The following is a 24,457-nucleotide window of genomic DNA, read 5'->3' as shown; positions in this document are numbered from 1 at the left end:
CGCTGTAGTATGGCAAAGCCATCCCTGCAGTCTCCCTTCCAGGGGCCCCTGTCTCCTGCCTGCCTGGATGCAGGGGGGTTCCTCGCACCTCTGCTGGGAGCCCTGGGCTGGGCCCCCATCAGGAAGCTCCCCCTGGGTTCCCATCCCAAGCCCCCTTCCCATAGCCTCCCCCAGCTCCTGTCAGAGCCCACTGGTCCCTGAGCCTTCCTCCCCCCAGCCACTCCAGGGCTGCCTCCCTGCTCCAGCCTAGCTCCCCTGGTGCCATCACAGGGTCCCGCTCTGTCCCACGACCTGCGAGGACACCAGGCATGGGGGGCGGGGGCGGTGTGCAGCTGAGCTCCCCGCACTGTGGGGATCAGGGGGGCTCTGGGGCGGGCAGCCAGCCTGCAGTTCTTGCTACGGAGGTGGGTGCTGCGTGGGGCCGGCAGGCGCTGGGTGCTCGGGGCAGGCTAGCTCTTACCCCCTCCCCTGTCGCTCTGTCCTCTCTCCAGCTGCAGGAGGCTCCTGGGTGCAGCGCGGCCTGTGGGGAGTGGGGGGGGCGTGGGGCATCTGACCCCCGCCAGGAGCGCCGCGAGCCATGACTTCAACTGTGCAGACGCTACGGTTCAAGCTGCTGCCGCACGGCACCGAGCAGGAGTGGGGGCACAGCTGCCAGCAGCAGCTCGAGCGCCGGTACCAGGTGGTGCCCTCGGCCGTGTGCGCCATGTGCTGCGTCTTCGGGATCATCTACTGCTTCTTCGGTGAGTTGGGCGGGGCCGGGCGGGCCGCCTCGGCTGTGCCACAGGGGCAGGGAGTGTGGGGAGCGGGGCACGAGATGGGGGCTCGGAGAGCGAGGGTGACGGGGAGGGCCGGCCAGAGAGTGGCAGCAATAAGCGGCATGCTTTGCAGCCCTTCCGTCCCCTGTACATGTGGGGACACTGAGGCGCAGGGGTGGGGCCGGCCTCCCTCCAGCTTACAGCGAGTCAGTGGCAGAAGTGAGAAGTCCTGGTGCCCAGCCATGCTGCTCGGGCCCACTTGAGCCCACTTCTCTGTGCCCTCCCGGAGCCGGAGAGCAAGCCCGGGGCCCCTGGCTCCCAGCCTGTGTTCCTCCCCACAGCCCGGGAGAGCGAGCGGATGGGGCTGAGGCCGAGTTGGGGGAGAGGAGCCTGGGGCTGGGGGCAGGGCCAGGGCCAGGGCAGCAACTCCCAGCTGAGGCTCCAGTCTGACCCTCAGAGCTCAGGGGTTCGGGCACCACAGTGATGGGCATTGCCCACGAGGGCCCGGGAGTGGGAATTCGTTCTGCCATGGACTCGACGTAATTCTCCATGTGGTGTCATTTTATCACGTGCTGAAAGCCGCCGGCTCGTCAGCCAGGCCGTCACGCGGTGTTTAACGCCGCCGAGCCGCAGCCAGCATCTCTGGCCGAGCGCATCTGTGCTGCGCCAAGACTGCCTGCGGCGAACCCTGGCGCTGCCCCCCCAGCAGGAGCCCCCCTGCCTTCGGGGGGCTCCTGCCAACGCTACGTCCCCGCTGGCCGGGCAGTGACCAGCCCGGCTCTCCCTAGGCTACCGCTGCTTCAAGGCCATCATGTTCCTGACCGGGCTGATGTTTGGCTCCATCGTCATCTTCATGCTGTGCTACAAGGAGCGGGTGCTGGACACGCAGCTGAGCGTGGAGGCCTCGGTGGGCATCGGGCTGGGCATCGGGGCGCTGTGCGGGCTGGTCACCATGCTGGTGCGCAGCGTTGGGCTCTTCATGGTGGGGCTGCTGCTGGGGCTGCTGCTGGCGCTGGCCACGCTGGTGGCCATGGAGCAGTTCTACCACCCGCCCACGGTGTGGGTCCCCATCGGGCTGCTGCTGGGCGTGGGCATGCTCGGCGCCGTGCTCACCCTGCAGTGGCAGAAGCTCTTCACCACCCTCTCCACGGCCGTCTTCGGCAGCGCCGTCATGACCGTCACCGTCGACTACTTCACGGAGCTTCTGCTGCTGCTGCAGTACGTCTACGAGCGCGTCCAGGCGGCGCCCGCCCGGCCCATGTGCTGGTACAGCTGGGTCATCCTGGGCGTCTGGCCCGTCCTCGCCACGCTGGGCGTGCTGGTGCAGTGGAGAGTCACGGCCGAGGGGTACTCCCACACCGAAGGTGCGGCGGGACGGGCAGGCGAGGGACACGGGGAAGGTGGGATCAGAGGTGGTGGGTGTTGTGGGTGGTTCACGGGCTCTGAGTGATTGGGGGGTGTTGTGGGGAGGGAGTCACAGCTCTCAGTCATTGGAGGGGTGACACGGGGGGCAGGGTTGCAGGGTCCGGGTACCGTGCACGGCAGGAGTGCAGGGTCCAGGTACTGTTGGGGGGGGTTGTAGGATCTGGGGGTGGGGGGGTCGCAGGGTCCGGGTGCTGGTGGAGGGGGGTGGGGTTGCAGGGTCCAGGTACCTTTGAGTGGGGGGGTTGTAGGATCTGCGGGCAGGGGGGTTTGCAGGTTCCAGGTGCCAGGGGGGCGGTGCAAGTTCCAGATGCCAGGGCATGTGCGGGGTTGCAGGGTCTGGGTACCATGCAGGGTGGGATTGCAGGGTCCGGGTGGTGAGGGGTTGCAGGGTCCAGGTGCCATGGAGGTGCAGAACAGACCCCTCACTCCCCATCTCGCCATGCAGTGGTTATCAGCCGGCAGCAGCGCCGGGTGCAGCTGATGAGGATCAAGCAGCGGGAGGAGCGGAAGGAGAAGAAGAAGAAGCGGAGGCTGCCCCATCCCTCTCCCCACCCACACAAGGCCCACCTGCCCGAGCCCAGCTACCGACGCAAGCCAACCCCCGTGCGCCGCTTCGACGGGGACGTGCTCTCCCCCGTGAGTGCCGTGTCCCGGGCAGAGCTCTCCCCAGGCACTGGGGCTGTGTGTGGGTCAGGGGGAGGCAGGAGCCCAGCGCTCTGGGAACGGGTGGGCTTCTTCCCTGGCACCCCAGGTGGGCTCTGCCCTCCACACTCGCAGCTTCGCCTCATTCTGCCAGAAATCTTTACAGCAGAGTGAAACAGAATAAACTGGGGGAGGGACTGAGCCAGCCTGCAGCCTCCTTGCCCTGTGACTTCCCCATGGGCATCAACCCCGGCTGGGGACCCTTTGCCTTCTCCCTCCAGTGTCAGGGGTTCTGGACAGAGCCTGAACCAGAACTGAACCTGCCCCACTTTCGGGGGGTGGGGGTGAGGAGAGCTTTCCCATCCCCGGTCCTCAGCTACAGCTGACGGGGGAATGCCAGGTCCTGCACCCCAGTGTGAAGGCATCAGACACCCCCAAACAGCCCCAGTGCCTGCCAGCCAAGGGAGCTTCCCAGTGAGCCGTAGCAGGGCTGTGCCAACCCCCGGGAGTTACCCGGGCCTAGACTCCCCCTGTGGCCCCACCCCTGGGGGGGGCCAGTGACAGCTGCCTTTTCTCCAGACTCCCACACGCTGCCCCAGGCCGCAGAGAGCGGGACCCATTGAGCAGAGCGGGCAGGGGAGAACCACCTGGCTGCAGCAACCTGAACTCGGGCAATTACTTCCCCTCCCCGCGGGTGGGCTGGGGGGTGTAGCGGCGGCCCCACCTGCAGGGGAAGGGCTGAACTGCAGCAGCCTGGCTGGTCCTTCCCCCAGACACGGGCAGCAGAGACCCAGAGCTGGGGAAGGGGAGAGGGGCTGAGGTGGCAGCGGGAGGGCTGGGGACATGGCGCCCATTTCCCTCCTCTCTCCTCCAGAGCTACATCCAGAGCTTCCGGGAGCGGCAGACGGGTACGTCGCTGAGCAGCCTCATCACAAGTGCGCACGCCGTGGTCGACCTGGACTATGACTGCGGCTCTACCGTGCCCTTGACCATGGGCTCTGGCCCAGCTCTTCGGGTATAGCCCAGACCCCCCGACCCCTAGTGACACCAGCAGCAGGGCCCGCGCAGGGCCAGCTTGGACCGACACACAGAGCCCGCACGGACCAGCCCTCCAGTCACCCCGGGGCCCAGCCAGGGCCCGCACGGACCAGCCCTCCAGTCACCCCGGGGCCCAGCCAGGGCCCGCACGGACCAGCCCTCCAGTCACCCCGGGGCCCAGCCAGGGCCCACACGGACCAGCCCTCCAGTCACCCCGGGGCCCAGCCAGGGCCCGCACGGACCAGCCCTCCAGACACACCGGGGCCCAGCCAGGGCCCACACGGACCAGCCCTCCAGACACACCGGGACCCAGCCAGGGCCCGCACGGACCAGCCCTCCAGTCACCCCAGGGCCCAGCCAGGGCCCGCACGGACCAGCCCTCCAGTCACCCCGGGGCCCAGCCAGGGCCCGCACGGACCAGCCCTCCAGTCACCCCGGGGCCCAGCCAGGGCCCGCACGGACCAGCCCTCCAGACACACCGGGGCCCAGCCAGGGCCCGCACGGACCAGCCCTCCAGTCACCCCGGGGCCCAGCCAGGGCCCACACGGACCAGCCCTCCAGACACACCGGGGCCCAGCCAGGGCCCGCACGGACCAGCCCTCCAGACACACCGGGGCCCAGCCAGGGCCTGCACGGACCAGCCCTCCAGTCACCCCGGGGCCCAGCCAGGGCCCGCACGGACCAGCCCTCCAGACACACCGGGGCCCAGCCAGGGCCCGCACGGACCAGCCCTCCAGTCACCCCGGGGCCCAGCCAGGGCTAGCACGGACCAGCCCTCCAGTCACCCCGGGGCCCAGCCAGGGCTAGCACGGACCAGCCCTCCAGTCACCCCGGGGCCCAGCCAGGGCTAGCACGGACCAGCCCTCCAGACACACCGGGGCCCAGCCAGGGCCCACACGGACCAGCCCTCCAGTCACCCCAGGGCCCAGCCAGGGCCCGCACGGACCAGCCCTCCAGTCACCCCAGGGCCCAGCCAGGGCCCGCACGGACCAGCCCTCCAGACACCCCGGGACCCAGCCAGGGCCCGCACGGACCAGCCCTCCAGTCACCCCAGGGCCCAGCCAGGGCTAGCACGGACCAGCCCTCCAGACACACCGGGGCCCAGCCAGGGCCCACACGGACCAGCCCTCCAGTCACCCCAGGGCCCAGCCAGGGCCCGCACGGACCAGCCCTCCAGTCACCCCAGGGCCCAGCCAGGGCCCGCACGGACCAGCCCTCCAGTCACCCCGGGGCCCAGCCAGGGCCCGCACGGACCAGCCCGCCAGACACACCGGGGCCAGCAGGAGTCAGATGCCGGGGGGGGGGGGGGAGTTTGAGGGGACTGCAGTGGCCCGTTTGGGGCAGGAAGGCTATCCCTGGGGCGGTCTGACGGGGCATGCGCAGGACCCTGCCCAGGGATCCCGAGCCGGCGAGCAATGCAGGGAGAGGGTTAATCCCACTCGTTGGCACAGACACTGCATGCTGGCATGGTACACGTGGACTCCTGGAGCAGGGTGAGCGCCCCACCGCCACACCCTGAGGGGGGCACAGCCCATGGCAGGGGTGATGAGCCACGGCCCCATGTGCCAAAGGGGCCCCAGAGCACCTGGTACTAGCCAGCTTTCTCCCAGAGGCCCCCAGGAGCAGCTCCCTGCATGCCTGCCCTTAGCCCCCCAGTGTCCCCCAAGCAGCTCAGTGAGCAGCTTCCTGAGTGCCTCTTTCCCCCACTCCCACCCCCCCAGCACAGCTCCATGGTGCCTCTTTCCCCCACTCCCACCCCCCCAGCACAGCTCCATGGTGCCTCTTTCCCCCACTCCCACCCCCCCAGCACAGCTCCATGGTGCCTCTTTCCCCCACTCCCACCCCCCCAGCACAGCTCCATGGTGCCTCTTTCCCCCACTCCCACCCCCCCAGCACAGCTCCATGGTGCCTGTTCCCCCCTCTCAGCCCCCCCCAGCGCAGCTCCATGGTGCCCCTTCCCCCCACTCTCCACCCCCCCAGCGTAGCTCCATGGTGCCCCTTCCCCCACTCCCACCCCCCCCAGCGTAGCTCCATGGTGCCCCTTCCCCCACTCCCACCCCCCCAGCGTAGCTCCATGGTGCCCCTTCCCCCACTCCCACCCCCCCAGCGTAGCTCCATGGTGCCTCTTTCCCCCACTCCCACCCCCCCAGCATAGCTCCATGTTGCCCCTTCCCCCCACTCTCTGCCCCCCCCCCAGCGCAGCTCCATGGTGCCTCTTCCCCCCACTCTCCGACCCCCCGCAGCGCTGCTCCATGGTGCTTGTTCCCCCCACTCTCTGCCACCCCAGCATAGCTCCATGGTGCCCCTTCCCCCCACTCTCTGCCCCCCCCAGCGCAGCTCCATGGTGCCTCTTTCCCCCACTCCCACCCCCCCAGCACAGCTCCATGGTGCCTGTTCCCCCCTCTCAGCCCCCCCCAGCGCAGCTCCATGGTGCCCCTTCCCCCCACTCTCCACCCCCCCAGCGTAGCTCCATGGTGCCCCTTCCCCCACTCCCACCCCCCCCAGCGTAGCTCCATGGTGCCCCTTCCCCCACTCCCACCCCCCCCAGCGTAGCTCCATGGTGCCCCTTCCCCCACTCCCACCCCCCCAGCGTAGCTCCATGGTGCCCCTTCCCCCACTCCCACCCCCCCAGCGTAGCTCCATGGTGCCTCTTTCCCCCACTCCCACCCCCCCAGCATAGCTCCATGTTGCCCCTTCCCCCCACTCTCTGCCCCCCCCCCAGCGCAGCTCCATGGTGCCTCTTCCCCCCACTCTCCGACCCCCCGCAGCGCCGCTCCATGGTGCTTGTTCCCCCCACTCTCTGCCACCCCAGCATAGCTCCATGGTGCCCCTTCCCCCCACTCTCTGCCCCCCCCAGCGCAGCTCCATGGTGCCTCTTTCCCCCACTCCCACCCCCCCAGCACAGCTCCATGGTGCCTGTTCCCCCCTCTCAGCCCCCCCCAGCGCAGCTCCATGGTGCCCCTTCCCCCCACTCTCCACCCCCCCAGCGTAGCTCCATGGTGCCCCTTCCCCCACTCCCACCCCCCCCCGGCGTAGCTCCATGGTGCCCCTTCCCCCACTCCCACCCCCCCAGCGTAGCTCCATGGTGCCCCTTCCCCCACTCCCACCCCCCCAGCGTAGCTCCATGGTGCCTCTTTCCCCCACTCCCACCCCCCCAGCATAGCTCCATGTTGCCCCTTCCCCCCACTCTCTGCCCCCCCCCCCAGCGCAGCTCCATGGTGCCTCTTCCCCCCACTCTCCGACCCCCCGCAGCGCCGCTCCATGGTGCTTGTTCCCCCCACTCTCTGCCACCCCAGCATAGCTCCATGGTGCCCCTTCCCCCCACTCTCTGCCCCCCCCAGCGCAGCTCCATGGTGCCTGTTCCCCCCTCTCAGCCCCCCCAGCGTTGCTCCATGGTGCCTGTTCCCCCCTCTCAGCCCCCCCCAGCATTGCTCCATGGTGCCTGTTCCCCCCTCTCAGCCCCCCCCAGCATTGCTCCATGGTGCCTGTTCCCCCCTCTCAGCCCCCCCCAGCGCAGCTCCATGGTGCGTCTTCCCCCCACTCTCCACCCCCCCAGCATAGCTCCATGGTGCCCCTTTGTCACGGAGTCCCTGGGCGATGCTCTGGAACTGCTCCCCATGAAGCCAGTCAGGACTCTGGGGCAGTCGCCTTTCTGTGAGCAGCCTGTCTGCAGGACACACAGCTCACACAGCTTCCACCTTCCTGGGTCTGACCTCGGAGCATTCAGCATCCTCTGCCCCTCCGTGCGCTTCCCCCAGCGAGTCCGCCCAGGCGGGGTCCTGGGGAAGCCAGAGGGTCCTGCACCCCAACTTCGCAGTCAGACGTGACTCTCAGCCAGCCAGTAACACAGAAGGTTTATTAGACGACAGGAACATGGTCTAAAACAGAGCTTGCAGGTGCAGAGAACGGGACCCCTCAGCTGGGTCCATTCTGGGGGGCAGTGAGCCAGACAACCACGTCTGTACTTCACTCCATGTCCCAGCCAGCCCCAAAACTGAAAACCCCCCCAGCCCCTCCTCCTCTGGGCTTTGTCCCTTTCCCGGGCCAGGAGGTCACCTGATTCCTTTGTTCTCCAACCCTTTAGCTCTCACCTTGCAGGGGGGGAAGGGCCCAGGCCATCAGTTGCCAGGAAACAGGGTGTCGGCCATTCTCTGTGTCCAGACCCCTGCACACACCTGCCCTCTAGGGCTCTGCAATGATCATACACCCTTACCCCACCCCCTAGAGACTTAAGAACTGCCTAGGGGAAACTGAGGCACCCCCACACTATTCAGAGGAAACATTAAGAACAGTCCCACTTCGTCACACCCTTCCCCCCACTCTCCGCCCCCCCCAGCGTAGCTCCATGGTGCCTCTTCTCCCCCCCACTCTCCGCCCCCCCCAGCGTAGCTCCATGGTGCCTGTTCCCCCCTCTCAGCCGCCCCCAGCGCAGCTCCATGGTGCCTCTTCCCCCCACTCTCCACCCCCCCAGCATAGCTCCATGGTGCCCCTTCCCCCCTCTCAGCCCCCCCAGCGTAGCTCCATGGTGCCTCTTCCCCCCCACTCTCCGCCCCCCAGCGTAGCTCCATGGTGCCTCTTCCCCCCACTCTCCGACCCCCCCCCCAGCGTAGCTCCATGGTGCCTGTTCCCCCCTCTCAGCCCCCCCCAGCGCAGCTCCATGGTGCCTCTTCCCCCCACTCTCCACCCCCCCAGCATAGCTCCATGGTGCCCCTTCCCCCCTCTCAGCCCCCCCAGCGTAGCTCCATGGTGCCTCTTCCCCCCCACTCTCCGCCCCCCAGCGTAGCTCCATGGTGCCTCTTCCCCCACTCTCCGACCCCCCCCCAGCGTAGCTCCATGGTGCCTGTCCCCCCCCACTCCCACCCCTCCAGCATAGCTCCATGTTGCCTATTCCCCCCACTCTCCGCCCTCCCCAGCGTAGCTTCATGGTGCCTCTTTCCCCCACTCTCCGCCCCCCCCAGTGCAGTTCCATGGTGCCTCTTCCCCCCACTCTCCGACCCCCCCCCAGCATAGCTCCATGGTGCCTGTCCCCCCCCCACTCCCACCCCTCCAGCATAGCTCCATGTTGCCTGTTCCCCCCACTCTCCGCCCCCCCAGCATAACTCCATGGTGCCTGTTCCCCCCCACACTCTCTGCCCCCCCAGTGCAGCTCCATGGTGCCTGTTCCCCCCACTCTCCGCCCCCCCCAGCGTAGCTCCATGGTGCCTGTTCCCCCCACTCCCACCCCCCCCAGCGCAGCTCCATGGTGCCTGTACACACCCCAGCTGCCTGAGAGCTGCCCCCCAAAGGCCTGGGGCAGAGCAGCTCCAGCAGAGGCCGTTCCCGCGGAGCACTGGCCAGGGTAGGTGCTGTCCCATGCCCTCACCGTGTGTTCGCCTGCCAGGCTCTGGGCTGGGGGCTGCGGGCGCCACCCGCCCGGAGGGGCAATGCGAGCATGGCAGCTCTGCGCCCCAGTGCACGTGAGGGATATTCTCGTCCCCGGGACTGGGCCACCACTCCTGCCCCAGGGCCAGCTGCTGCCTGGGGCTGGGGCAATTCCAGCTGTGTATGTGGCCCTTCTGCAGGGGGCAGGTCTGCCCTTCGGCCTCCCGGCAGCCGGCCCTGGGGCCAGGCTGGGCACCCAGCACAGCCCCTGCCACCTGCATCTCGCTTTCCATTCTGCTGGCAGAGAACAAGAGGCGCCTGGCTGGCATGAGGTGGGGAACGTTCCCCCCGCAGGGGACCCTGCCACTGAACCTGGTCGGGATGGGACAGGCTGGCTGCGGGGCTCAGGAAGGGAAGCCGGGGTGCTGGTTATGGACCAGTCCCAGGGCCGGGGGACTGGCTTGCTCAGGGATATGGGGCCTTTCACCCCGGGACCAAATCGGGACACTTACTGGCGCTGTTTGCGGGTGACTGGATTTCTCATGGGGATGGGGGCGGGAGGGGGCCCCGACTGTGGGCTGGGCTGGGGGATTGCAGAGCTGAGGCGGGTGCGCTGGGAGGCTTGGGGCTGCGTTTTGCAGCTGGGGCAGGGGGGGCACAAAGAAGCGTCACCTCCCTCCAGCTGCTGCAGGACCCCCTGCCCCAGGCGTCGCGGGCTGCAGCCAGCCCCAGCCCATGTGCTCTTTGTGTTGCTGTGAGTTGTATTGATTTATTACTGACTGAACGGGGACATCCAACCTGGGATGACCCTGCCCTGCCCCCGGACTGGAGCTGGGCCCCAGGAGGCTGCTGGATCTGGACAGAGCCCGAGGAGGCTGGGGCAATGGGGCCGTTTGCTTGGCGTGGTCGGTGCAGCCCGAGGGGCTCCCCCGGCTCGCGTCCCTCCCGCCGTCGCGGCCCCATCCGTCACTGGGCGTGCCCTCAAACGCCCCCCAGGGAGCCCAGCCAGCGGACAGGAACCGCTGCTGCTTCCTGCCCCCCAGCAGAGGGGCCCCAGCAAATCGACTGGGACCAGGGAACTCCTGCCCCCCCTTTCCTCGGGGTAGGGTCATACCTGCGCGCTCAGCCACAGCCTGGCAGGCCCCCTCCCCGTCTAGCCGTGGGACGCTGCATGTTTCTCTTGCCCCGATGCCCAGGCCCCTCGCGCCCTGGTTTCTTTCTCCCTTTTCAGTCTTTTTGTAAATGTGCCAAACGCTGCCGGGCCAGAGCCGCGCAGTAAAGAGCCTTTTGGAGCCGCGCCCCTCTGTCTGTGCTTGTGGGGCTGGGCTCGGCGCGGAGGGGCTGCAGCTGGTGCACCTGGCAGCTCCCACCCCCCACCCCATGGGGTGCCTCAGAGCCCTGCTCGCAGAAGAGCCAGGATTGGCCCAGGGTGCTGTCAGTCTCTGCAGCACTGGGTGGGACAGGGTTCCCCAATGACCCCCACGTGCTGGTGGCAGGGGACCAGGGAGGGGGGCATGGAATGGGGACCCGCCGCAATGGGCCTGGCAGAGTCACCAGCCTGGGGACCAGGGAAAGGCCCCACCTCCATGTGCCCCTCATCCCTCCAGCTCTCACTATGGGGGGGGGTGGGGGTGGGGGGCATGGCCATGATTGAGGGGAGGGGAAGCTGCCAGGTGATCTGGGGACCTACAGGGGCTGGGCAGTGCCAGGTGATTGGGGGGGGGGGGGGGCTATGAGGGCTTGGCCCTGCCAGGTGATTTGGGGGCATATGGGGCTGGGCAGTGCCAGGTGATTTGGGGGGCATACAGGGCAGGGGAACTGCCAAGTGATTTGGGGACGTATGGGGGTATCCTGGAGTCCCAGGCTGGGGGCTCGGGCACCCACTGAGTGACGCCAGCCAGGGCTCTGGGGCAGCGTCTCCCCTCAGGGCCACTCCCCAGGGCCAGGAGCCTGCCTGGCTTCAGCCCCTCCTCCCCCTGCTCCCCACCCCACAGCGAGTCCCCCTGGACAGGACCCCTGGGGAGCCTGCCCCCCACTTGCAGATAGCCATGACTCCCAGCCAGCATGGGACACAGACGGGTTATTAGTCGTGGGGACCCCAGCGTAGGACAGAGCTTGTGAGCACAGTAATCAGGGACCTGCCGCAAAGTCCAGCTCGGGGGGACCCAGAGCTCCGGGTGTCCCCTCCCCGCAAGTCCCCAACCAGATGACTGACTCGCTTCCAGGAGCCCGGCCTCCGTCACCCCCAGCTGCCCCCCTGCGGCCTTTGCCTCCTTCCTGGGCAAACAGGTCCCCTGGTCTCTGTTCCCCAGCACGCCGGCTGGCTCTGGCAGGGGAGGGGCCCTGCGGTCAGCTGCCGGGATTCAGGGTGTCGGCTGGTCATGCCTCCACGTAGGAGCCGGAGAAGGGACATGCCACTGCTTCCAGGAGCTGCTTGAGGTAAGCGCTGCCTGGAGCCTGCACTTTTGACCCCCTCCCATGCCCCAACCCGCTGCCCCTGCCCTGATCCCCCTCTCGCCCTCCAAACCCCTTGGTTCCAGCCTGGATCACCCTCCTGCACCCCCAAACACTCATCCCCAACCCCACCCCAGAGCCCGCACCCCCAGCCGGAGCCCTCACCCCCTCCCACACCCCACACCCCAATTTTGTGAGCATTCATGGCCTCACCATACAATTTACATACCCAGATGTGGCCCTAAGGTCAGAAAGTTTGCCCATCCCAACCTAGATACTTGAGTAACACACAGGGGAAACTGAGGAACACACAATATTCAGAGAAAACATGAAGAACTTTCCTAATTTGTCACAGGGGCAGGAGCACTGCCAGGTGATTTGGAGGTGTACAGGACGGGGGATGGAGGGAGAGTCTGTGGGTGCTGGGGGCAGGGGACACCTGCTCCCTTGCCCACACAAGGGCACCATCTGGATATAGTTCCTCTCTGTTAAGTCCCAGCCCCCCCCCACCCTCCCCCCCAGTGCTGCCCCACCCAAGTGCGTGGAAGCTGCTGGAGGAGCCCCTGTTGGGGCTCAGCACCCCCACCCCAGGGAGAATTGCCGGCCCAGTTCCTTTCTGCCCATACCCCCATGGGGCTTTGTGGGGGAGAAGCGGGGCCTTTCCCTGGTCCCCAGGCTGGTGACTCACTGCCAGGCCCCTCAGCTGCTCCCCCCCGCAGCCCCTCTATCGCAAGGTGCAGGGGTGGGGAGCGGAAATGGAGGCCTGCCCTCATGTTGCTGAGGAACAGGGAAGTGTAGGGTCCCACTGGGAGGTCAGTTCAGCCACGTTGGGAATGGGGGTCACCCCAGAGCACCCCCTGCCCAGGGCCGGGCAGCCCTGCTTGCTCAGGACACCGCCCTGCTCAGGGGGTGGGGGGGCAGCAGGACGTCCCCCAGCAACGTGGGGCACTGGAGTGGTTAATGGGCAGCCTCCGCCGTGGCCAGCCAGGACCCATCTGTCCAGCCGCAGTCAGGTTCCTCCGATGCCAGCACCTAATGCCCTGCAGGGGAGAAGGGGAGGTCAGGGAGCAACTGACCCACCCCCGTCCAGAGACCCCCTCCCACCATGACCTGGCAGGGCCACGGACCCCAATGGGTGGGGCGGGGCCCCGTGGCAGAGACGGATCCTGGGTGGGGGCGAGGGGGCCCCCAGCACAGTGATTGACCCCAAGCGAGGCATGGAGGGGCCCCGCGGCAGAGCGATGGACCCTGGGTGGGGAGGGAGCCCCATGGCAGAACGACGGATCCAGGCCGGCTGGGGAGGGGGCCCCATGGCAGAGCGACGGATCCAGGCCGGCTGGGGAGGGGGCCCCATGGCAGAGCGACGGATCCAGGCCGGCTGGGGAGGGGGCCCCATGGCAGAGCGATGGATCCAGGCCGGCTGGGGAGGGGGCCTGCGGCAGAACGACGGACCCCGGGTGGGGAGGGGGCCCCACAGCAGAGCAAAGGATCCAGGCTGGGCGAGCAGAGGCCCCGTGGCAGCGACGGACCCTGGCCAGGGGCCCCACAGTCGGGGGACAGGAGTTGCCCGGGCTGCCAGGCACACCCATGGTGGAGCCTCGGTGCTGCGCCCACAGACGCGGCTGGGACACACGCGTACCTCGCACGGTGAGCGGGGCCTTGGAGCGGGCTCTGCCGACGGAGACCTTCAGCTCACCGCTCGTGCTGGGCGAGGGCCAGCGCAGAGCCAGCCTGTGCTCGTGGCCCACGCTCGCCATGCGGCAGCACCTCTCCGTTCGGGCTCCACGGGGCGTGCGCGGCGGGGGGCGGACACCTCGCACTCAGAACGGGCCCCAGCGGGGGCCAGCACCTCCACGTTCCGCAGCACCCGGAGCTCCTTGGCTGCAAGGCCACAGCGGCCCGCCAAGGGCGCGCCCAGCCTGGCCCAGGCAGCTCCCAGTGGCACCCAGCCCCACGAACGGTGCCAGCCCCCTCCCGCCCAGGGCCAGCCCCACCCTCCTGCCCCGGCCCCCCTGCGCCTCACCCTCCACCAGCAGGCGCGCGGTGCAGCGGTCGTCAAAGGCGTCGCAGGTGTAGGAGGCCTCGTCCTCGGGCCCCACCCGGTGGATGATGAGGGTCCGAGAGCCGTCCAGGCTGCAGATCTCGTACTTGTCGCTGGCGAAGATCTCGGTGTCTCCGCGGAACCAGCGCACACGGCCGCGCGCCTGGGACACCGTGCACTCCAGCGTGGCCTTGTGCCGCACCAGCGCCGTCTTGTCGCGCAGCGGCTTGACGATCCGGACAGGGAGTGCTGCCGAGGGGAGGCGCCTGTGAGCCGCGGGGATGGGAGGGGACCAGCGAGGGGCTGGGGCCTGGGGTCACTCCCACCTCCCTCCCCCGGAACCCAGTGCTAGCCCTCCCAGCCCTCAGCAAAACCCCAGCTCGGCGCTCGCCCGGCCCTCAGCCGGCACCTACCAGGCGCACTACACCTGCCATCCACTCGCCCCTTCCCCGCACACCGTCCAGCCCCCCCTGCTGCCCCCCTAGTCACCCCCCAGGGCTTTGTGGGGACACATTACCCTCCACCTGCAGGCTGGCTTCGGAGGCAGCTGCCTTGGCGACAAACCGGATGCATCCCGCATCCTCCGGGCGCACGTTGCAGATGAGCAGGAAGTGCCTGGGGCCTGTGGAGGAAGGCGCTGGCGTGACGCCGTGCACCGCGACCCAGCCGTTGCTGGGACGACGGGTGAGCAGCCCCCTGCCCCTGGCTGGGACGGGCAGATGGGGAGGGATAAGCAGGGAGATCTCCTTGGGGCCGGTGCCCCACCCTAGAGAGCCACAGAGTCTGGGGCTAATACAGGGTTAATGAAGGGCCCAAGCCTGGCGGGTGTGAGTGACCTCAGCTGGACTCTGGCGCCCCCCCGCGCTGAGAGATGCCTGGGGCAGCAGGCAGTGGGAGAGGCAGTGTACGTGTGCGTGTGAGCGTGTGCGTGTGCGAGCGTGTGTCACAGTGAACCAGTGTGCCCGTGTGCATGTGCATGTAACAGTCACCATGTGGGCATGTGTGTGAACTAGGCACCAGCTTGTGCATTCGTGCATGTGCGAGGGAGCCAGTGTAGGCACCGGTGAGCCACGGCGCTGTCCGTTCACCGTGTCTGGTGGGCTGAGCAAAGCGAGGCCTTAGGCTTGTCTCCAGGCAGCCATTCCTGCGACCCGAGCCTGGGTGACTCTAAAGCGCCCAAGCTCCCTAACGTGTGGAGATGCGCAGCCTGGGTGTGGGGTCGGTTAATCTGGCGTGGCACCCTGCCTGCGGAGCCGGCACATCCACAGGGAAAGCTGCTGTGCCAGAGCTGCCCGGGGCTTGTTCCCATGTAGACAGGCTCTTGCGGTGAGGACACACTGTCTAATGGGCGAGTGCCACCAGCCCATCGATTCCAGCCCGCTGGGGACTGGTCTGGGCCTGGTTGGGCAGAACCCCCTGAGCTGGGTGACAAACACCACCAGGAAACGGACACACGGAGCGCCTGGCACCTGGCGAGCAGGGTCACGGCTTCAGCCACCTCTGTAACTGTCTATAGACCCACGAACTATCTGGGGGCAGCTGCTGACATCGTCCAGCACAGCACTCCCCCAGCTTGTCTCTGCCCCGCTTTCCCCTGGAGTTTAAACCCTGGCGCATATGGTGCGTCTACACCGCCAGGGAGGTGCCAGTGTGGCATGGGACGGCAGAGCCCAGCCAGCGTTAGTCTGGCTAGCACGGGTAACAGCAATAGTGTAGGCACAGTGGCACGGGCTAGCAGCCCACGCACAAGCCCCCCGGGGACCCTGTGTATGTATTCGAGTGGCTAGCCCGTGCCACCACGTCTGCACTGCTGCTGGTACCCAGGCCAGCGAGATTAAATACCCCTGCTACAATCTCACCGTCTCTTCCAGTTAGACTTACCCCGGCAGACAGGGAAGAAATGAAGAAGGGGGAATGGCCATGCACACAGATCCCCTGGTGGGGGAAGAAGTGTGTGGGGGGGTCACACAGAGGCCCTAGTAGGGGGAGAAATGGGGGACACACACAGAGCCCCTGTCAGGAAGAGAGAAGGGGGACCTGCCATGGGGAGGAGGGGGAATGGGGACACACAGAGCCCCTGGCCGGAGGAGTGAATGGAAGACATGGGAGGGCATTGGGGACCCTCTCAGGAGGAGAGAAGGGGGACCTGCCATGGGGAGGAGGGGGAATGGGGGCGCACAGAGCCCCAGAAGGTGGGAGGGTCTGGGCTATGTTGCAGGAGTCACTGAGGTTGCGGATGGGGTGGGGCACAGGGAGCTGCGGAGGGGGTTGGAGGAATGCAGGAGCCCCAGGGAGTGCCTGAGCTCACGCCACTCCACGCCACTCCAGGAACTCCCTGCGGTGAGTGTCGGTGTGGGTGTGAGTGACAGTCCTGTGGCACCTGACAGACTCACAGACGTCTTGGAGCATCAGCTTTCGTGGGTGAATGCCACAGGACGCTTTGCCGCTTTTACAGATCCAGACGAACACGGCTACCCCTCTGGTGTGAGTGAGGCAGGCAGAGTGGGACAGTGAGCAGCAGGGACACCAGGGCCCCCGGGAGCGGCCTGGCTGGGGGGGACACTCACCCTCTTGCCGAATTTTCACAGTGCTGGTGACTTTGATTTTCTCACCGCCTCTGAACCACTCGCCCTTCACGTCCTCGTGCGACACCTGGCAGGTGAAGACGGCGTTCTCGTTCTCGCGCACAAGCACGTCCGCCAGCTCCTGCACAATCTGCACCTGGCGCTCTGCAAGGGGGACAGGGCCAGAGCGTGGGCCCCGGCGGGACAGGAACAAACCCCTGGGGTGTCCACCCCCACACAGCTCTGCAGGGGCCCTGGTGTGACTAAGGGAAGCCCCATGCCCCAGCTCAGAGCCCAGGGGCCACCCCCAGCTCTCAGCCTCCCCCCCACTGTCCCCCACCCCCCGGGAGTCCCCTCGGCTGCCCCGTCGTACCATAGACGCGCAGCGTGGCGGAGGCCCGGCAGCTGCCTGCATCGCACGTGTACTCCCCTGCGTCGTCCAGGCTGCAGTGGCTGAGCTGCAGAAAGCGCCGCCGGCCCACTGAGTAGATGCGGCACTTGGGCCCCGCTCGCAGCGCCGTCCCGTCCTGCCAGGGAACGCGGAGCAGGACGCAGTCACTGGGCTGCCGGGGGGCTGGGGCCATGCAGGGGGCAGGGGCCCCGGCAGGCAGCCTGGGAGGGACGGGGCAGGACGAGGGGCTCGGGGCTGAGCTTGGCCATGCAGTGACACCGCCCGCCAGGAGGCAGGGGAGCCCGTGGCTGGGGCACCCCCCTGCAGCTCGTCCCCACGTGGGCCACCCTCCCTCTGAGCTTTAAGCTGGTCCTGGCCCAGGGCAGAACGCCTGCCTGCAGCCCAGAGGGGGCCCGGGCCGGGTGAGGCCAGGCCCTGGGGCCCAGATGTTTTCACACAGCCGCCCTCACCTTGTACCACTTCACCTCCGCAATGGGGCGGGACAGCTCACACTCGAAGCTGGCAGCCCCTGTCTCAGGGACACCCACATCTCGGGGGGCCTTCACCATGGCAACTGGTGGCTCTGAGAGGAGAGGAGACACAGGCCCAAGAGTTAACCAGATGCAAGGAGCTCAACTCAGGAGTGGGACCAGAAGGGCACAGGACGCTGCTGTGGAGAAGTTCACAGCGCTGGCGTCCCCAGTGGGGCACTGCTGCGGAGAAGCTCACAGCACTGGCGTCCCCAGTGGGGCACTGCTGCGGAGAAGCTCACAGCACTGGCGTCCCCAGTGGGGCACTGCTGTGGAGAAGCTCACAGCGGGGAGGTCGCGGCTGGGCCCTGCTTCGCTGCAAGTGCTGGCCCGTGCCTGTGATCTGCTCTTAGGGCAGGGGCTGCAGACCCCAGTACACAGGCTGCAGCAGCAGGGTCTGACACGTGGCCCGACCCACAGACAAGCCCCACCTCTGACAGTCAGGTGGGCGCTGGAACGCAGGGTGTCGGCGGTGAAGGTGACGGTGCCCGAATCCTCCAGCGTGAGCCCCAGCAGCCTCAGGCTGTGCACGCAGCCCGCGGCGCTGACCCGGCAGGTCCGGCTCGGCTTCACCCGGATGCCGTCCCGTGTCCACATCCCGGGCACATCAGCATGGGACAGCTCCAGCTGGAACGTGGCCGTCTCCTTCTCAAAGGTCTCCACGTCCGACAGTGGCTTCCGCACAGACACCTTTCGGGCTGCAGGGGAGAGAGAGCGGCGCCAGGGGGCAGGGATGGGTCCGCACCCGGACCGGCGCCAGGGGGCAGGGATGGGTCTGCACCCAGACCGACACCAGGGGGCAGGGATGGGTCCGCACCCGGACCGGCGCCGGGGGCAGGGATGGGTCTGCACCTGGACCAACACCGGGGGGCAGCGATAGGTCTGCACCAAGGGGATGGGCCAGCCATGAGCCCCCACAGCCCATCCCAGGGATGACTCCCAGCCAGCTGCAGCTGCCAGGGAACTTCCCCGAGATACAGCCTCAGACGCTCAGCTCCCATTTGAATCCCCTGCCCACCTCAGGCCACCCCACAGCCTCCCCGCACCACCCCCACTGCCCTCTCCAGGCCACCCCACACACACCATTACCTCCCCTCCGCACCACCCACACCCTCCCCTCCCTGCAGCCTCTCCCATCCTTGGCACGGCCTGGCCAGGCCCTACTGCAGTAAAGCTGCCCCAGAGCCAGGGCAGGGTCACCTACGCTCCACTCTCAGCTTGGCCTGCGTCCGGTCATGGAGGCTCTCGCAGCGGTAGGTGCCGCGGTCCGAGGGGCTGAGGCTGCGAATGGTCAGGCCCCGTCTGCACCCAGCCTCCTGCAGCTGGTACTTGCAGCCCGGCTGGATGAGCACCCCCTGCTTCAGCCACTGCACCTCGCCGGCCTCGCGGCTCAGCTCCACCTCGAGCAGCACGTCCTGCAGCTCCTCGGCCACCACATCCTGCAGCTTCCGCACAAACAGCACCTGGGCCTCTGCAAGGCACCGCAGGGCAGGACTTCCAGCGGGCCCGACGGGCAGCCCTGGGAAGCCCCCGCCGCCCAGACCCTGTGAGAGACCCTCTGGGGAACTACCCCCCAGGAACTACGCTCCCGTCCAACAGCCCAGAACGTGTGAGAAACCCACCCTGCCATTCCCGCCACCCCCAGGAGACCTCTTGGCACCCACCCCAAGCCATCCTAGACCCCTCCCATGAGAGACCCCTCCCAACAAAATACCTCCCTCTGGGAGAGACCCCCTGTGACGAAGTGGGAATGTTCTTAATGTTTTCTCTGAATACTCTGTGCGTGCCTCAGTTTCCCCTATGCAGTTCTTAAGTCTCTAGGTGGGGGGATCAGGGGGTGTGATTGTGGCAGAGCCCTAGAGGGCCAGTGTGATGGGGTCTGCACAGAGAATGGCCGACACCCTGTCTCCTGGCCACTGATGGCCTGGGCCCCTCCCCTGCAAAGGGGCCCACTGAAGGGGTTGGAGAACAAAGAGATCAGGTGGCCTCAGGGCCTGGGAAAGGGACAAAGCCCAGACGAGGGGCGGGAGAGTTTCAGTTGGAAGCTGGCTGGGGAAATGTGGGGAGGCTCAGAGGTCCTGTCCTCTGTACCTACAGGCTCTGTGCTGTGTGAGCTTCTTGCCCTGGGAAGAGGAGGCTTCCCCAGAGTCCTGACTGGCTTCGTATGGAGCCATTCCAGAGCATCGCCCGGGGACTCCGTGACACCCCCAAACAGGATGGACCCTCCCTGAGACTCCATCCCCAACGAGACAGACCCCGAGAACCATGTCCTGACATCCCCTCGCATCCCTCTGTCCCTCAATGAGATTCCCCCCAAGACACACACACTTGGCTAGGATGGGCTGTGGCCAGCCCCAGGCCCCTACCCTTGACACTCAGCCAGGTGGGCCCACCCTAGGCTCCTCCCCTTGCACGCTCAGACAGGCCACCCCACCCCAGGCCCTCCCTTGCACACTTAGCCAGGCCACCCCGCCCCAGGCCCCTCCCTTGCACACTTAGCCAGGCCACCCGTGCCCCAGGCCCCTCACCTTGCATGCTCAGGTGGCCCCACCCCAGGGTCTTCACATGCACGCTCAACCAGGTGGCTCCGCCCCATGCTCCTCCCTTGCACACTCAGACAAGTGGCCCCTCCTCCAGGCACCTCCTTAGCACACTCAGAGAAGCCACCCTGTCCCAGTCCCCTCCCTTGCACACTTAGCCAGGCAACCCCGGCCCAGGCCCCTCACCTTGCACGCTCAGCCGGGCTGTGCTCACAAGGCCCTCAGCGCGGGCTGTCACGGTGGCTGCGTCCCCCAGCTGGCACTGCCGGATGGTCAGGGCGTGGCACAGCCCGTTCCTGGTCACCACCAGCCGCTCGCAGGGGGTGACAGCCTGGCCGTTCAGCTGCCACGTCAGGGCCACGTCATCCGGGGACACCAGGCACTTGAAGGTGGCATCATCCCCCTCCAGCACTGTCCGGTTGAGCAGCTCCGAGATGATCTCCACCACCCTGGGCACTGGGGTCAGAGCAGGTGAGAGCGGGAGGCTCCCTCTGGGCCTCTGGCCCATCTCCCCCCACATCCCGCTCGACCCCTCCCTCCCCCACACCTGCTTGCCCCCCTCCCCCGCTCACACCCCATCCCCACACCCTGCTCGCCCCCCTCCCCTGCACCCCGCTCGCCCCCTCCCCCCACACACCACCTCCGCCAGCGCCCCGCTCATCCTCCTCCCCCTGCACACCACACAGCTCTCTCCCCCAGCACCCCTGGTTCCACTCTCCTGACCCCCCACTTTCAGTCCCTGCTCCCTCTGGCCCTGCCCCCTCCCTCCGTCCCGTTCCACATCACTCAGCCACTCCCGGCTGCTGGGAGCCAGCGTGGGCTGCAAGAGGGCGCCTGGCTCTGCACCCCCACCCCGGGCACAACCTACACCCCCCAGTGCCCAGCCAAGGGCAGCGCCCAGGCTCAGAGCAGCTGAGTGAAGGGCACCCTGGGCAAGAAATGGGTGATGCTGTTCGGAGGAACTCATGCCCCCTCCCCCGGCGCATGGCACCCACCTGGGATTGGTACGTCCCTCCCCAGATCCAGAGAGCCACGGCCACAAAATACCCCCTTTCCCTGGGCCGGTGTGACTGGGCTGTCAGTGCGTCCCTCCCCTCCCATGGGGCACAGCCCAGCCATGGGGACCCGCCTGCCTCACGCCAGCTTGGGGACTGCAGTGCACTCTGTTGGGGGTCAGGCCACTGGGCTGGGACAGGTCTTGGGAGGGGGGCTGGGTCACAGAGGCTGTGTCTGCTGGGGAGTTGGAAGGTCCCTGGAGCTGGTCTGGTCTCGGGGGTTCAGGGCCCTAGGGCTGAGGGCTGAGCCCCGGTGGCTGGGCTGGGCCCCAAGGGCTGGGCTGGGTCTCAGGGGATCAGGTCCCTGGAGCTGGTCTGATCTGGGGGTGTCAGGGCCCCAGGGGCAGTGGATCAGGGCCCCATGGCTGAGGGCTGGGTCTCAAGGCTGAGGGCTGGGCTTTGGGGGCTGGGTTGGGTCTCGGGGGTTCAGGTCCCTGGAGCTGGTCTGGTCTTGGGGGGTCAGGGCCCCCAGGCTGAGGGCTGGGCCCCAGGGGCAGTGGATCAGGTCCCTGGAACTGAGGGCTGGGCTGGGGGGGGTCAGGGCCTTGGGGCTGAGGTTGGGCCCCAGGGGCAGTGGATCAGGGCTCCGGGGCTGAGGACTGGGTCTCAAGGCTGAGGGCTGGGCCTCGGGGGCTGGGTTGGGTCTCGGGGGTTCAGGTCCCTGGAGCTGGTCTGGTCTGGGGGGGGTCAGAGCCCCGGGGCTGAGGTTGGGCCCCAGGGGGATCAAGTCCCTGGAGCAGGGCCCCATGGCCCCGTGACTCACCCTGCACAGTCAGCGTGGCCAGCGTCCGGTCATCCTTGGACTCGCAGGAGTACTCGCCGGCGTCCTCAGGCCCCACATTGCTCAGAGCCAGGGAGCGCTCCCGCCCCTCTGCCTTGATCTCCCACCTGCCGCTGGACTCCAGCTCCTGCCCATCCTTCAGCCACACCACCTGCCCCTTGGCCTTGCACAGCTCGCACCACAGCAGCACCGTCTCGCCCACGTGCGCCTGCACGTCCGACAGGCCTCGCACAAATTTCACCAGCAGCTCTGGGAACACGAGCAGAGGCCAGTCGGTATCTGTGCCCCAGCTGGGGGGCCCAACCTGCCTCCAGCACCACTGGATCCCCGCTGCCATGGGGTGGCCCTGTCCTGCCCCAGCCCTGCTCTGCCTTGGGGCTGCAGGGCTGCTGCCTGGGACTCCCCCCGGTGCCGCTGCCCTCACCTTTCACGCTCACTTCAAACTGCATCTGGTCATGGCGGGAGAGGCAGGTGTAGAGGCCGGCGTCGTCCTTGCCCACGTTGCTCAGCACCAGGCTCTGCACCCGGCCCTCTCGCCGCAGCTCGCAACGCTGCCCTGCTGCCAGGGGCTGCCGGGGGCCCCTCCAGCTCACTGAGGCCTGCTCCTTGGAGACAATGGCTGAGAGCACGGCACTGCCCCCCTCCAGCACCAGCACCTTCTCCGGCTTCTCCTGCTTGTTCACAAACACCACTGGAGCCTCTGCGGAGACAGAACCATGAGCAGGGAGCCGGGCGCAGGCAGGAGCCGGGCCAGGGAGCCAGGCAGGGGCCAGGCGCTGGCTAGAGCTGGGCAAGGAGCTGGGCACTGTCAGGATCCAGGCATGTAGCAGGGCAGGGAGCCAGGCAGGGAGCTGGGCACAGGCAGGAGCCGGGCAGGGAGCCAGGCAGGGAGCTGGGTAGAGAGCCGGGCACAGGCAGGAGCAGGGCGGGGAGTCAGGCGCTGGCAGGGAGCCAGGCATGGAGCTGGGCGCTGGCAGGGAGCCAGGCAGGGAGCTGGTTGCTGGCAGGGAGCTGGGCACAGGCAGGGGGCCGGTCAGGGAGCTGGGCAGGGAGCCGGGCACAGGCAGGAGCAGGACGGGGAGCCAGGTGCTGGCAGGGAGCTGGCAGGGAGCCGGGCAGGGAGCTGGGTGCTGGCAGAGAGCTGCGCAGGGAGCTGGGCACAGGCAGGATCCGGGCAGGGGGCCGGGCAGGGAGCTGGCAGGGAGCTGGGCACGGGCAGGAGCAGGGCGGGGAGCTGGGCAGGGGGCCAGGCAGGGAGCTGAGCAGAGAGCCGGGCACAGGCAGGAGCAGGGCGGGGAGCTGGGCAGGGGGCCGGGCAGGGAGCTGGGCAGAGAGCCGGGCACAGGCAGGAGCAGGGCGGGGAGCAGGGCAGGGAGCCGGGCACAGGCAGGAGCAGGACGGGGAGCCAGGTGCTGGCAGGGAGCTGGCAGGGAGCCGGGCAGGGAGCTGGGTGCTGGCAGGGAGCTGGGCACAGGCAGGATCCGGGCAGGGGGCCGGGCAGGGAGCTGGCAGGGAGCTGGGCACAGGCAGGAGCAGGGCGGGGAGCTGGGCAGGGGGCCAGGCAGGGAGCTGAGCAGAGAGCCGGGCACAGGCAGGAGCAGGGCGGGGAGCAGGGCAGGGAGCCGGGCACAGGCAGGAGCAGGACGGGGAGCCAGGTGCTGGCAGGGAGCTGGCAGGGAGCCGGGCAGGGAGCTGGGTGCTGGCAGGGAGCTGGGCACAGGCAGGAGCAGGGCGGGGAGCTGGGCAGGGGGCCAGGCAGGGAGCTGAGCAGAGAGCCGGGCACAGGCAGGAGCAGGGCGGGGAGCTGGGCAGGGGGCCAGGCAGGGAGCTGAGCAGAGAGCCGGGCACAGGCAGGAGCAGGGCGGGGAGCAGGGCAGGGAGCTGGGCAGGGAGCTGGGCACAGGCAGGATCCGGGCAGGGAGCTGGCAGAGAGCCGGGCACAGGCAGGAGCAGGGCGGGGAGCTGGGCAGGGGGCCAGGCAGGGAGCTGAGCAGAGAGCCGGGCACAGGCAGGAGCAGGGCGGGGAGCAGGGCAGGGAGCCGGGCAGGGAGCTGGGCACAGGCAGGATCCGGGCAGGGAGCTGGCAGGGAGCTGGGCACAGGCAGGAGCAGGGCAGGGAGCTGGGCAGGGGGCCAGGCAGGGAGCTGGGCAGAGAGCCGGGCAGGGAGCTGGGTGCTGGCAGGGAGCTGGGCAGGGAGCTGGGCACAGGCAGGATCCGGGCAGGGGGCCGGGCAGGGAGCTGGCAGGGAGCCAGGCACAGGCAGGAGCAGGGTGGGGAGCAGGGCAGGGAGCTGGGCAGGGAGCTGGGCACTGGCAGGATCCAGGCAGGGAGCTGGCAGGGAGCTGGGCACAGGCAGGAGCAGGGCAGGGAGCTGGGCAGGGGGCCAGGCAGGGAGCTGAGCAGAGAGCTGGGCACAGGCAGGAGCAGGGCGGGGAGCAGTGCAGGGAGCTGGGCAGGGAGCTGGGCACTGGCAGGATCCGGGCAGGGAGCTGGCAGGGAGCTGGGCACAGGCAGGAGCAGGGCGGGGAGCTGGGCAGGGGGCCAGGCAGGGAGCTGAGCAGAGAGCCGGGCACAGGCAGGAGCAGGGCGGGGAGCTGGGCAGGGGGCCAGGCAGGGAGCTGAGCAGAGAGCCAGGCACAGGCAGGAGCAGGGCGGGGAGCAGTGCAGGGAGCTGGGCAGGGAGCTGGGCACTGGCAGGATCCGGGCAGGGAGCTGGCAGGGAGCTGGGCACAGGCAGGAGCAGGGCAGGGAGCTGGGCAGGGGGCCAGGCAGGGAGCTGAGCAGAGAGCTGGGCACAGGCAGGAGCAGGGCGGGGAGCAGTGCAGGGAGCTGGGCAGGGAGCTGGGCACTGGCAGGATCCGGGCAGGGAGCTGGCAGGG

The 24,457-nt window shown here is 68.3% G+C and overlaps 2 protein-coding genes across 5 annotated transcripts in view; one reads left to right on the top strand and one right to left on the bottom strand.

The window, feature by feature from the left end:
- The first annotated feature begins 495 nt into the window (after positions 1–495).
- On the top strand, positions 496–5,163 carry TMEM198 (transmembrane protein 198). Its single transcript, XM_048868769.2, has 4 exons — positions 496–740; positions 1,544–2,119; positions 2,626–2,816; positions 3,697–5,163. Exons 1-4 carry the CDS (start codon positions 578–580, stop codon positions 3,841–3,843), a joined length of 1,077 nt encoding a protein of 358 aa, XP_048724726.1. The 5' UTR covers positions 496–577; the 3' UTR covers positions 3,844–5,163.
- A 6,828-nt stretch (positions 5,164–11,991) lies between these two features.
- Positions 11,992–24,457, bottom strand: part of OBSL1 (obscurin like cytoskeletal adaptor 1) — a 67,794-nt gene continuing 55,328 nt past the window's right edge. For all 4 annotated transcript variants that reach the window (XM_075117662.1, XM_048868644.2, XM_075117663.1 and 1 more), the window contains 11 exons: positions 22,002–22,277; positions 21,560–21,826; positions 19,928–20,197; positions 18,406–18,672; positions 17,633–17,899; positions 17,142–17,254; positions 16,654–16,807; positions 16,284–16,445; positions 14,234–14,338; positions 13,699–13,965; positions 11,992–12,715 (listed from right to left, as the gene is read on the bottom strand). In XM_075117662.1, the coding sequence (XP_074973763.1) occupies positions 12,708–12,715; positions 13,699–13,965; positions 14,234–14,338; positions 16,284–16,445; positions 16,654–16,807; positions 17,142–17,254; positions 17,633–17,899; positions 18,406–18,672; positions 19,928–20,197; positions 21,560–21,826; positions 22,002–22,277 (2,156 nt within the window). In that variant the 3' untranslated portion in view covers positions 11,992–12,707. The remainder of the gene's footprint in view (positions 12,716–13,698; positions 13,966–14,233; positions 14,339–16,283; positions 16,446–16,653; positions 16,808–17,141; positions 17,255–17,632; positions 17,900–18,405; positions 18,673–19,927; positions 20,198–21,559; positions 21,827–22,001; positions 22,278–24,457) is intronic.

The sequence above is a fragment of the Caretta caretta genome, chromosome 11, assembly GCF_965140235.1.
Source record: "Caretta caretta isolate rCarCar2 chromosome 11, rCarCar1.hap1, whole genome shotgun sequence".
Lineage (NCBI taxonomy): Eukaryota > Metazoa > Chordata > Testudines > Cheloniidae > Caretta > Caretta caretta.
This window is presented reverse-complemented; position numbering and strand designations above follow the sequence as displayed.